Raw genomic sequence first — 14583 nt, 5'->3', positions numbered from 1 at the left:
AAGAGCTCAGCTGAAGAGAATTGTCAACACAGGAAAGGTATTGTTGTCCATGTTTTTGTAAAAAAGTGAATATTTGATATTTATACTGTATGTCTCAGCAAGATTACATAGTGAATTCAAAGATTACATACCTCAGAATTTCTATACCAAAGTCTATGCAGTCAAACGGTGGAAATATAAAATTAACACTGTAACTTGGCCAGTGCAGTCTGTCATAATCCTGCATGCAGTACATGTGTGCAGTGCTGATGTGAAAACATAAATGGCTGTATACAGCATGTACAGTGCTGTGAACACAGGTCTGTATGCAGTGTGTACAGTGCTGTGAACACAGGTCTGTATGCAGTGTGTACAGTGCTGTGAACACAGGTCTGTATGCAGTGTTGTGTAACACAGGTCTGTATGCAGTGTGTACAGTTAACACAGGTCTGTATACAGTGTGTACAGTGCTGTGAACACAGGTCTGCATGCAGTGTGTACAGTTAACACAGGTCTGTATACAGTGTGTACAGTGCTGTGAACACAGGTCTGTATACAGTGTGTACAGTGCTGTGAACACAGGTCTGTATACAATGTGTACAGTGCTGTGAACACAGATCTGTATGCAGTGTGTACAGTGCTGTGAACACAGGTCTGTATGCAGTGTGTACAGTTAACACAGGTCTGTATACAGTGTGTACAGTGCTGTGAACACAGGTCTGCATGCAGTGTGTACAGTTAACACAGGTCTGTATACAGTGTGTACAGTGCTGTGAACACAGGTCTGTATACAGTGTGTACAGTGCTGTGAACACAGGTCTGTATGCAGTGTGTACAGTGCTGTGAACACAGGTCTGTATGCAGTGTGTACAGTGCTGTGAACACAGGTCTGTATACAGTGTGTACAGTGCTGTGAACACAGGTCTGTATACAGTGTGTACAGTGCTGTGAACACAGGTCTGTATGCAGTGTGTACATGCAGTGCTGTGAACACAGGTCTGTATACAGTTTGTATACAGTGCTGTGAACACAGGTCTGTATGCAGTGTGTACAGTGCTGTGAACACAGGTCTGTATGCAGTGTGTACAGTGCTGTGAACACAGGTCTGTATGCAGTGTGTACAGTGCTGTGAACACAGGTCTGTATGCAGTGTGTACAGTGCTGTGAACACAGGTCTGTATGCAGTGTGTACAGTGCTGTGAACACAGGTCTGTATGCAGTGTGTACAGTGCTGTGAACACAGGTCTGTATGCAGTGTGTACAGTGCTGTGAACACAGGTCTGTATGCAGTGTGTACAGTGCTGTGAACACAGGTCTGTATACAGTTTGTATACAGTGCTGTGAACATAGGTCTGTATGCAGTGTGTACAGTGCTGTGAACATAGGTCTGTATGCAGTGTGTACAGTGCTGTGAACACAGGTCTGCAGTGTGTACAGTGCTGTGAACACAGGTCTGTATGCAGTGTGTACAGTGCTGTGAACACAGGTCTGTATGCAGTGTGTACAGTGCTGTGAACACAGGTCTGTATACAGTGTGTACAGTGCTGTGAACACAGGTCTGTATACAGTGTGTACAGTGCTGTGAACACAGGTCTGTATACAGTTTGTATACAGTGCTGTGAACACAGGTCTGTATGCAGTGTGTACAGTGCTGTGAACATAGGTTTGTATACAGTGTGTACAGTGATGTGAACACAGGTCTGTATGCAGTGTGTACAGTGCTGTGAACACAGGTCTGTATGCAGTGTGTACAGTGCTGTGAACACAGGTCTGTATGCAGTGTGTACAGTGCTGTGAACACAGGTCTGTATGCAGTGTGTACAGTGCTGTGAACACAGGTCTGTATGCAGTGTGTACAGTGCTGTGAACACAGGTCTGTATGCAGTGTGTACAGTGCTGTGAACACAGGTCTGTATACAGTGTGTACATGCAGTGCTGTGAACACAGGTCTGTATGCAGTGTGTACAGTGCTGTGAACACAGGTCTGTATGCAGTGTGTACAGTGCTGTGAACATAGGTCTGTATGCAGTGTGTACAGTGCTGTGAACACAGGTCTGTATGCAGTGTGTACAGTGCTGTGAACACAGGTCTGTATACAGTGTGTACGGTGCTGTGAACACAGGTCTGTATGCAGTGTGTATAGTGCTCTGAACACAGGTTTGTATGCAGTGTGTACAGTGCTGTGAACACAGTGTGTAGAGTGCTGTGAACACAGGTCTGTATACAGTGTGTACAGTGCTGTGAACACAGGTATGTATTATATATTATTGCCTGAATACATGGGTTTATGTGCCCGAGAGCAGGTGACAATTTGCCCGACGCCAGGAGGGCAAATTGTCTCCAGCTGCGAGGGCACATAAACCCATGTATTCAGGCAATAATATTTTTATTACATGCCTCTTCACAGTTAATGCTATATGACATTTAGTTATATCATAGACCCTCAGAGAAAAACGGGACAGGCAACTGCGATAGAGAACAAAGGGTCTATGGGATTAGCAGCTTGCGATCTATCTTGGAATAATTAAGAGGTGTTAATGGGTCGGGGACTGCACAACGTCCGTTTCATAGACACGTGCATGCGGGTATACGGTAATAATGTTTTCGGATTACAAGTTATTTCGGATTACCCGCAAGTCCATTTTTAGAAATAAAAGTGTTACAACTACTTTGAGAAGAATTCATCAAAATGGGGAGTCAGTATGTTGCTGTAAAGTGACAAAGTTTCGAATAGAAATCCGAAACACATACCGCTGCAGTTCCAGACTTGACAGCAGTTGACATCACAGAGTTGTTTATATACATTCTGCAATCGTCCGTGTATCTCCGAATTTTCCCTCGTTTTTGCAGTTTTTTAACCGTCGGAATATTTTCTGTGCGAGGAGTGCTCCATGATTCGGTAATGTATGTATGTTAACTACTGAAATGTTGTTGTTTGAAAACTGTGAACGGCCAAATTTACGAGGACAGCGTTCAGCTTTGTGTAAATGCATGTCTACCTTACTGCTTCTGAATCCATCAACCGATGGATAGTCCCGATTTATCACGAAGTTTCTCCTGACAGCGAAAGTCAGTGTTACAAATGTATTTTCTAGTACTTTGCGGATGTAAACATGTGTAGCTTATCCGAACTTTGGTGTTTCTTAGGCTAAAACATACCAAAATGTTAGAGGTTGTGTATTTGAGCTCCAATGGAGTAGTCATTTTTTGTGTTCCCTGATTTTCGTCAAATGTTGCGTGACAGATGAAATAAAGGTCAGATTTTCGTTTCGCAGGACTGGGGAAGTGTAAACCTGTCTAACTTGTAAATGTTTGTTGTTATCAGTGATTTTTATGGTAGGGAATGTAAACTTACATTGTCGATATCTAGCAAGAGTTTTCTGTAGCGTCTATGGCTAAATGTACACAGTTTTTATCGTCTAGTTTTTTTCCGTTGGCTTCGGCTTGAATCCAAAATGTGATCTTCATCGTTACCAGAACATTCACCATGACTAGTATCAAAAAAAACCTCAAAATTCTCTGTGTCATTACTCGGAACGTGCCATGCAAGAGCAAAGTGTACATATTCAGAACGTCAGTTTGATCGTTAATGAGATTCAGTGTTAAGTACGAAGTATTGTTGTGGGGGACCGCTTGGCAAATAAACTTTAATGTATTCAAAGATAGATCGCACAAAGAAACCTCAGCAGTTGCCTGTCCCGTTTTTCTCGAGGGTCTATGGTTATATGCAGGGCATTTTCAAATATTTACCGTTATCGACCAGCATCGAACAGATTTTAACGAAATTAAGTCAAAATAGCAGTGCGCGCATGGATATTTTACATCTAGCGTTAAGCGTCTACTTTGACGTCGAAAACATCGAAAGGCATCACTGCCCCGGGTAACCATGGAAACCGGTCAGTACATCGTTCACCGCCCCGCTAACATCCCGGATGTTCCTATTCAAATCAATGCACCGATTTGCATTCACGTCGAGGCATGTAATAAACAGTGTGCAGTGCTGTGCATGAACACAGGTCTGTATGCAGTGTGTACAGTGCTGTGAACACAGGTCTGTATACAGTGTGCAGTGCTGTGAACACAGGTCTGTATGCAGTGTGTACAGTGCTGTGAACACAGGTCTGTATGCAGTGTGTAAAGCGCTGTAAACACAGGTCTGTATGCAGTGTGTACAGTGCTGTGAACACAGGTCTGTATACAGTGTGTACAGTGCTGTGAACACAGGTCTGTATGCAGTGTGTAAAGCGCTGTAAACACAGGTCTGTATGCAGTGTGTACAGTGCTGTGAACACAGGTCTGTATACAGTGTGTACAGTGCTGTGAACACAGGTCTGTATGCAGTGTGTACAGTGCTGTGAACACAGGTCTGTATACAGTGTGCAGTGCTGTGAACACAGGTCTATATGCAGTGTGTACAGTGCTGTGAACACAGGTCTGTATGCAGTGTGTACAGTGCTGTGAACACAGGTCTGTGCAGTGTGTACAGTGCTGTGAACACAGGTCTGTATGAAGTGTGTACTGAGTGCTGTGAACACAGGTCTGTATACAGTGTATGTGCTGTGAACACAGGTCTGTATGCAGTGTGTACAGTGCTGTGAACACAGGTCTGTATGCAGGAGGATACCGCGACATTGGCACTATAGGCATTATCGGATAATATTATCTAAGTTATCTAAATTAGAGTCTAATATTAGACGAGTGAGGAAGAGGCAGATGCCCCACATGCTGTTTTATCTGATAACATCTGATAAAATCGATAATATTGTCTAAAATCTAAGTTAGAGTCTAATATTAGACGAGTGGGGAAGGGGCAGATGCCCGACATGCTGTTTTATCGGATAATATCCGATAAAATTGATAATATCGTCTAAAATCTAAGTTAGAGTCTAATATTAGACTAGTGGGGAAGAGGCAGATGCCCGACATGCTCTTTTATTGGATAATATATTGGCCACTTCACTACCTGTCTAATATTAGACTCTAACTTAGATTTTAGACGATATTATCGATTTTATCCGATAATATCCGATAAAACAGCATGTCGGGCATCAGCCATACCTCACTCGTCTAATATTAGACACTAACATCTAAGTTAGAGTCTAATATTAGACGAGTGGGGAAGAGGCAGATGCCCGACATGCTGTTTTATCGGATAATATCCGATAAAATCGATAATATCGTCTAAAATCTAAGTTAGAGTCTAATATTAGACTTGTGGGGAAGGGCAGATGCATACCCGATATGCTGTCTTTCGGATAATATCCGATAATATCGTCTAAAATCTAAGTTAGAGTCTAATATTAGACGAGTGGGGAAGGGGCAGATGCCCGACATGCTGTTTTATCGGATAATATCCGATAAAATCGATAATATCTCCTAAAATCTAAGGAATCTAATATTAGACGAGTGGGGAAGAGGCAGATGCCCGACATGCTGTTTTATTGGATAATATCCAATAAAATCGATAATATTGTCTAAAATCCAAGTTAGAGTCTAATATTAGAAGCAGATGGGTGGAAAATTCTGAAAACGCTGTTTTATCGGATAAAATCGATATCCCTATTAGATCACTTTGGTCTCATGTTTCTGGAACTCTCTAACTTAGAAATTTTAGACGATATTATCCGATAATAAAGAAAAAGTCTATGTCGCGCCTTCATGGTATGCAGTGTGTACAGTGCTGTGAACACAACTCTGTATGCAGTGTGTACACATCGTCGTACACCATGCCCTCTTCGGCGAGTCTTATCACCCAACGCCGAAAAGGCCGTGGTATCACTGGCCACGTGTAGCGTTCACGCATTGCTGCAAGGCTCTATGATAGTCGAGGAAAAACTACGAGCCAATCAGATTGCCCGTTACAGAGCTGATCTTGGTGTTTACCACACAGCGTTCACTGTCGACGAAGAGCGCGCAATGTGTAAATGTTTAATGTTTTTGGACTCAACCGCTCTATTCACACCAAAAAGACGCCATTGATAATTATTTTACAAGGAAAAGATGGGTTTCTTTGCACAAGGACCAGCGGTGGCAAGTCTGTATGCTACCAGGCATGGCAGGCCGTCTGGCCCATCGTGTTTCACGGGCGTTATATCGAAGGGTATCGCATAACTGGAGCAGCTGGCCCCACGCCTCGCTATGCACAGTGTCCGACCCAGACGTAGAACAACACCGCTGTGTAAAACCCGTTGGTCAAAACTATTGATCATAAATTTACTTTACCACAAGTTATGTATAAACGTTTATGTATCGATCTCTTCATTAAGGTTCACACTGAAAGCTTTCTTATCGTGCTGTGGGTATACATGGAGCTAGAAACTTATGAATGGTATATTGGCCCTTTCATTCGAGCTGGTGCTCCGCGATACAAATCACAAAAGTACGCTAGGCTCCCGATCGTCTCAACACTGCCGAAATCACAGATCTCGGGAAATTGCGTAGTTGTTCAAGTCCGATTATGTTTCATTAATTCATCACAAAAGTTACGCTTACAACGGAATCAAACCAAGAGAGGTTTAGTTTGTTCCATGGGTTTGCAGTTCAGCGGGTACAAACACGTATAAGCTTATGCGTACACTCGCTCAGTGTGACCTGGTGACAATTTTTGAACAGGGTATAGTGAATTTCGCCCAAAGCCGTTTCACAAATACGAGCAGTACGAAATCTCATTACCATACCCTTCGAAACTTTATTGTGTTTATCCTAAAACTGTTAACAGGACGGAAGTGGAATTTGGAGGGTCAAAGTTGCCAAATTGTTGACTCCATAGTGAGTGCGTAGTAATCGGACGTCGTATTTGGAATGTGATTATAGGGGCTAAATATTGATATTTTGAAACTTCAAACCCTCGATTTTCAATTTCGATGTGTTGAGAAAACTGTTTGTAAAAATTTTGTGATAAATTAGTTACGTTCAACCCATGGACGACGCAACTATATTTCGACGTGTATGGTGCTTACATCGGATATGGGCTGTCTCTGTGTGTTGCTTTAGATCGTACGGTGTGTTAACTTCGCGAAGTTTTATAGCGCCCGAAATAGCTTCTACCGAAAAAACTAACTATTCAAAACGGGACAGCAGCGTCACCTGACTTAATATGCGGTATCATGACTTGTAAAACGCTATCAATACGGAGCAAAGTGAGTACAACGAACAGCATGTCTTTGAATGTCCGAACCGAGATCGTCCGAAAATAGTCACACTGAGTGTACGGGGACGACCTTGCAGTGGGACCGAGTAGGGTTCGTTGATGGCCGTAGTCTGTGTAACTATCGAAGCCATAGTATTCACATGGTGTCGCCGTTGCTCTCGATCATGACAGAAAAACGGTCAAAATTTTGAAAGCTGTCGGATTTAATGCAACATATATCGGAAGAGGTGCAACAGAACCAGAGGATCTCAGGCCCTGAAAGCTCGATTGTGTACACACAGACAATGAGGAGCTTACGATCCGCCATGACTTTGTAAAACGTATTTCGTGATTGGCTAATTCTGATGATATGTTCTCATGAATAATTAATTAACCCCCATTCATACTTCCGCAGTTTCCCGGCGTAATCTGCCAGAGCTTAATTTTTGCGTAGGTCAGCGGAGCGGAAATTATTGCTCTGGCCTGCGAGAATGTGTGTACAGTGCTGTGCACGAACACAGGTCTGTATGCAGTGTGTACAGTGCTGTGAACACAGGTCTGTATGCAGTGTGTACAGTGCTGTGAACACAGGTCTGTATGCAGTGTGTACAGTGCTGTAAACATAGGTCTGTATACAGTGTGTACAGTGCTGTTAACAAGGTCTGTACATTAAAGATACTATGATATGACGACATTATTGAAAGTCATTTAACATTTTGCTTCAGCCAATTCCTAATTTGCATATTTAATGAGAACATTTCAGTCAATTCTTAATTTGCATATTTTAATGAACTTTCCTGATGGGGATATATACTTGGATTCAGAATTAATCTGTGGTGAATATTATTCATTATGTTGATCATAACACTTTCAATGAAGTTGCAAACATCTGGCAAAGGTTCAAATTTGCACATTAATGCAATATAATGAAACAGGTGAGCATTTTCAGTTCATATCTGGTTATCTATGTTTTCAAAAAGTGAACTGACTGTATAGTCCTTGTTCACTGATTTCCAATGAGGTAACAAATTCAGTACAATATTAGTGACTAGTACTAGTAAAAGCAGTTGGTCTTTATCACATTCACTATTTGTCAGTTACAAGTCATTTTTATGTCAAGGAATGCATACACATTCTGCACTTTGACCATTTGACACCAAACTTTGCTGCAAACCTGCTGTTGTCTGTGGCAGTGAGGGGACTATGAACAGTGCCCCCAGTGGTGAAATACATATAATATTTTGTTTTTCTGTAATAGATCCATGGCCATTCTATTTCCTGGTGGTTCTAAACTGTTAACAGAAATCATTTCATTCCACCAATCATCAATCATTTAATAATGCATTGAATTTGTACAGCAAAGACAATAGAGGACTATGCAGCCATAATATGAATGAAGAATTGGTCAGAATCAATAAAAATACACTTTAACTTCTTTTTCTGTTTCATTGAAGGACACGACCCCTGTGAAGTGCAATGTTCATCAAAACAGGAGATCAAACTGCATACTTCCTTGCCAGTTTCACTAATTTTGCAAACATAGCTATGCACAAAGTAACATTTTAAATTTTACTTTGACTTCATTTTATTTTCGTTTTAGTTACACACATAACTACCAATATCATTAATCTAAGAAAGTGCCTCATACCTTCCTGTTTAGTATTTACCCACAATTACCTTGCTACTTTAACTATGATTGATAATTAATTTGTAGTTTCACACATTGCCTTAAAGAGATGTCTTTTTCACTGAATCCAAAAGCTACTTTACTGAAATTTTTGTTTGGATGTACAATGAAAATCAGAGATTACAAAATATTGGACATCATTGTTATGACAGAAAGATATTCATTTACTCAGATATGTCTATTGCCTCATTGCGCAACACCATATTGTACCTGTAAACATTTTCAACTTTCAACATTATGTTTTACTTTTTTCAGTTCATCACCAAACTTGTCATGGGGAGAGAAAGTTTTTCATGTTACAGCAAATCAGATGAAGAAGTTGTAGATTTGAAAATTGAAAGGTAAGCAAAAAGTATTCAGCTCACTGTGCGTGTATGATGATTAGGGGAGAGACTTGAAATTTTTCATCATATAGACTGGGGGACTTGAAAACTTTTGAGGGTATTGAGGGGTATCTGAAAAAAAAGGAAGATTTCAATTGCGATTCCTCCAGCCCTAAATCCCCCACTAACATATTTTGAACACAGCCTTACAAGGCTATAGGTGATTGGTAATTTGTTATTATTTACAGAAAGTTAAGGAGTCTAGAAATATAGTGCCATTCTCTACTTAATTAGCTGTTTGGAAATTATAAGGACAATGAAGTTCAGCAAAATATTGGCAAAAAGTTTCTGATATGCTGCACATAACGCTGTTTCAGTAAAGATCATCAGTATCAAAAGTCTCACAATTCAATTGCTACATTTCTGCATAAATTTGTGGCACTCCACTGAGTATGTTCAGATAATATCAAATATGCTAGACTTTGTCCATCTAAACATACAGATGTGACTTCAGTACGATTATTGGTAGCCACATTCTGACTCAACATTTTATTTTGTGGCCATAGTGATCACCTGTTAATGATTGAACTGAATAACAGATCACTTCCAAGTTTCACACTGAGATACTTGGATCAACTGTGCAGATACTAAATACCCTTGATCATTATTGTTTGTTCACAGATTACAGACTCTAATGGCAAGCAATGAGATCATCAAACAGTTATTCACTACAAGACATCAACTTTACAATGGAAAGACTTGGACCTATTCTTGATTGTGTTTACAGTCAACGTCAAGGTGAATTAGCAGCCTGACATGTTTTCAAGTTTTACTCAATCAAAGTAAAAATTAACATTTCTGTGGTAATACATACTTGGTTATGATTGAATGATAATGGACTTGAGTTACAGGTGAAAAAAAACCATTTCTTTGTATATTTTGAAGTGATTAGGTGTGATATCATAGAAATGACAGTATTTCATTCGAGTTTACATTTCTTAAAAGTCTTTGATGTAGAAACACATCTGATACTTTACATTGATTTTGATTGCATGATACCCCTTGATGATGCAAGCATTGATTAAGACAGATTAAAGCAAATTCCTGTTTCAAAATATCAAAATATCTGTGATGTAATTTGGTCCCCTTCAACTTCAAGGTCTTATTATTAGGCAGTCATTGTAAAATATTTATGCCATTAAAATTGCTATATTTGACATTGTACTCAGAAAACTTTGATGAAAATATTGTCAGTTGATAATAACCAATGTATTCATATCCTTTGAAACATATATGTTGCAATTCACAACAGAATATACAATCAATTCCAAAGAAAAATTGTTAAGATAGGGATAAGATAATCCCCTCCTCAATCCAACCAACTGTAATTAGCAAAGTCTTATCTATGAACTCGCCCACCTTGCCAAATGACATACATATATTTTTAGCCTAAAATACACAGTATATAGATACAAACAATCACTCAGACTTGTCCAAGTCTTACCTCCATGTTTACCCTCAACTGGCTTCATCTTCCCAATGTACTTTGTACCACCAATAGGCTTTGGTTCAACACTGGAAGTTTCCTCTGAAACAAAAAGTTGTATGGTGTTATTCAGACATAGCAGAAGCCCTTTTGTCTGATGCTTTCATCTTGGATTCTGGTGATGCTGAGCAAAGGTTATATCGCATGCATGAATGTATTAATGCACAGAAATGAATGAAAGACACAGGTATATCAATCATATGACATATAGATAGTCTGCACTCTGATTGGTGTTCTCTGATTTAGAATATTGAGAACAACAGTTTACATTACTTTATTTCTTAGTCTCTTCAGTTTGCAGCAGCATCAGTGTGGTGGAGATGAAAAAATCAAATCTCAGCTGGTTTATAATGGTGTTACATGTAGTAGCTTTTTATGCAAAATATATCCTAGGTTAGATTATATTGATATAAAGATTTGGTCTTTGACATAAAGCAAGCTCATTGTTCTAATGTAAACAGTGTTTTTTATCTCTACGTAATATATTGAAATTACCATGAATACATTTCACACGAGACTAGTACAATTTGTATATAGGGCAATCGTGGTGGTTGCCTATGGGAATATGTAAAGTTGATATATAGAGTGTGTATAATAACAATGATCTCACATATCTTTCCATCTAACACATTGACACCATATTCATCACCTTACCTGTTGATATGGCTTCTGATATCTGTTCCAGAGTCTCCTCAGGCAATGATGGTGTACATGTACTCTTATCTACTCTGGGAATCTCACTTTGTTTACCTTTGGATTCTAATTCTTTAATTCTCACAAGCTGACTTGTTATTTTTTCATCTGCCCTAGCAAGCTCAGATTGCTGTTTCTTGTTCATATCTTGTACTTTTACTACTACTTTTTCTGCATTTTCAAGTCGTTGCTCTAGGCTACTTTTTTCCTGCTTTGCTGTGAATAGCTTATCTTGAATCTGCCTTGAATCTAATGCAGATTTTGTACATGCTGTTTCTGCTCTTTGAAGTTTTTCTTTTTCTGTCTTCAACAAACCCTGTACAATTTCTACTTCCTGCTTAGCATGTTTCAGTTGCAATTCTAGATTTTTCTTTTCTTGCACAGTTCGGTTGTGTGCTGTATTTTCACTCTCTAGCTGCCTTACTCTATTTTCTACTGTTGATAAATTTCCCCTTAATTTAGTGATTTCCTCTTCCCTATATTTCAGTACAAGTTTTAATGCTTCGTGCCAGTCTGTCTGGTCTAACTCTAATGACCTTTGACCTTCCTTATCTAGCAGTGTGTGACTGACTTTATATGGAATCAAACTCCTAGCAGTCAGACTATAGGGTTTAGCTGATGATTTGATACACAGTGGTGCTCTGCCATGTTTGAGAAATTGATCTGCCAGACCTGCAAACAGAAGACATGGTTAAAGTCATTGTGTGTAAAATAACATTAAAGCCCCACTGGCTGTATCTTTTACCATTATTGTTATGATTCAACTTCAAGCTAAATAAGTTTGTGAGAATGTACTAATTTAGATGTGTGTAGACATGTATTATTAACTACCCGCATGGACTTCATATGCAATTTTGATCAAGATAAATATTACACTAGATTATATTTTTGCCCAAACATTAAATTGCAGCCCATGCAGAAAGTGAAAACCGTTATCGTGCATATCTATCCTGAAATCTTCACTACACTGCACTGAGTAGTCCAATGTAAAGCACAGGGGTGAATGTTTTAAACTGTGACATTGTATAGTATGTTTTCTTGGTAAGGTAATTTCTTGTAAAATGTTTCACAAAGGAATGAATCCCTAATGCAGTAACAGCCCATATCCCTTCGGAGGGTAGAATTCAGAGACAACCAGGAGAGAAAAGGAAGATGTTTTGAGGTCTACAAATTTCAAGAGTTACAGCTAGTGGGCTTTAATCCTAACAAGTCAATTTAAGAGGTATAAAGTGGATTACCACCTTTCAAATATCTTACACAGTCAGGATACCTTACCATACAAATCATGTATCTCACAGTCAATGTCAGTGACAAAGAACTCTCTAACTCCCAGCACTGATAAGATCTCCTGTCTGGTGGATAGGATGTGTTGAATCTTCTGTGTCATCTTAACCATGAATTGTATGAAGTCCCACTGATCTCCTCTCAGTGCTGTGTTGTTGTCAAGATTGAATATGGTAGGTAGGTACATCTCAGCTGATGGAAGGAATCTATGGGCCTTGTCAGATTTTAAAGCAAGTAGTTTTGGACCTAAAATAGGAAGACAAGTTTTGCAACAAAATCAAAATCACAAATTCTGAATTTTGGAAATCGTGGGATAAGTAATTACTTTTAGATAAGTAATTCGATTTTGTCCCTTTTAAGAATGATTCTTTAAGCTTCAAGTGGTATTTGTTATATTTTACTTTTCACCTTTAAAAGAATTCCTACCTTCAACCAAGTGAATATGTTATGAGTGACTTCAGGAATTTTCTAATACTATAATATTTTTGAAAGCCATCAAGAGCAAACACTGGAACCTAAAACAAGACAGTCTTTTTGTACATGTAAAATAGTACTGATGCTCCAAACTCCTGCAAGTATTCAGAATGGGCTTTGTAAATATGTCTGTCCATCAATAGATAGCTTAACAGAATACATTTTATGCAGTTGGAATAAAATAAAGTTGATAATGCCGAAAGTTTCTTTTCTATTCACCACTCACAGATGAAATTCGATATTGTCAATAAACTAGTTCAATAAGTTAAAGTACATACATTCCATCAGCTAAGGAACAGAACTGTTTAAGAAACAGCATATTGTCTAACCTTTAATATCAGGTATGACACTAGCCTCACGCTCTGCATCTTCAATGTTTGGTTTCTTGTCACCTGGATCTCCATACTTAATAACAGAAAAAGAGATTTAGCGCCTTTCTAAAACATTCATACATGTATCAACAAGAACGAACTAATTCCACTAAGTGAAAGCTACTTTCAGCAAGCATATACATCAAATGATTTTATGAGCAGTATAAATTATGTTATCAAAGTCACACAAGTAATAATGGTATGGTATTATCTATAATCTAAAAAAAATAATCGTAAATAAAAGATAGCATTATTGACGAGGACAATACTTCTTCATAGAACCGCATTTGAAAAGCCCAGTAATGGTAAGTTTTGGTGTTGTTTTACACTATTTTTTTTAACATCAACCATAATTCCTTGTTCTATACTTTCCAAAATATTTTGATACACAAGATATTCAGCTTTTCAACGCAACCTGTACATGTGTAAACTGTGTTGCTATTTTGACAAGTGACTTCCAGTTCGGACTAGAATTCATAAGCAAAAAACAATAACAGTACATTTTACACATATGGACGCTATGTTGAGTAGCTATGTGGTAGCTTTTTAACATTTTGTTGGGAGTAGAATAAGTCCTTGCCATTGACATACAAAATAAAAGCAACTGACAAATTAATGAAACAATCATTACTGGCTCTTTAAGATTATTGTGTAGCAACATATGTTTTATGAAATTAATAATTATATATTATTGATTTACTGCATGCACAAACATTACACTTATTTAATTACGTTTACATGTTACTATTCGAAATGTTTAATGATAAGCATGATTGCATAATGCTATACCTGAATGAAAAACTCGAGACAAAAATAGGTTTATGTTACTGACCATTTCCTGAACAACACTGCCCTTTGTAATCATATCAATGCCTGGAGCCGTGCCCACACTTTCTTTTTTCACCACTTCAAATTTTGTCAGCTTGCCCGAATGTCCGTTGGTGTCATCATCTTCTACTGGCATCTTCTTCTGAACACCTTGCTGAGCCCACTGCCCATCCAATCTATATTTTCCATCTCCTATTGAGTAAAAATGATTATTGACGATAAGCCATTTCATTGGCTTTGAAACTTTAAAATTCATAGTAATCAAAGGA

The 14583-nt window shown here is 38.7% G+C and overlaps 1 protein-coding gene across 2 annotated transcripts in view; it reads right to left on the bottom strand.

Annotated features, from left to right (window-relative positions):
* Positions 1-12978, bottom strand: part of LOC139125244 (centrosomal protein of 63 kDa-like) — a 513301-nt gene extending 500323 nt beyond the window's left edge. The window contains exons 1-2 of one of the 2 annotated variants that reach the window (XM_070691341.1): positions 12633-12978; positions 11319-12029 (exon numbers count right to left, since the gene is read on the bottom strand). In XM_070691341.1, coding sequence (XP_070547442.1) covers positions 11319-12029; positions 12633-12828 — 907 coding nt within the window. In that variant the 5' untranslated portion in view covers positions 12829-12978. The remainder of the gene's footprint in view (positions 1-11318; positions 12030-12632) is intronic. The other variant, XM_070691340.1, reaches the window with a different exon arrangement.
* Positions 12979-14583: the final 1605 nt, after the last annotated feature.

The sequence above is a fragment of the Ptychodera flava genome, assembly GCF_041260155.1.
Source record: "Ptychodera flava strain L36383 chromosome 3 unlocalized genomic scaffold, AS_Pfla_20210202 Scaffold_25__1_contigs__length_14229661_pilon, whole genome shotgun sequence".
Lineage (NCBI taxonomy): Eukaryota > Metazoa > Hemichordata > Enteropneusta > Ptychoderidae > Ptychodera > Ptychodera flava.
This window is presented reverse-complemented; position numbering and strand designations above follow the sequence as displayed.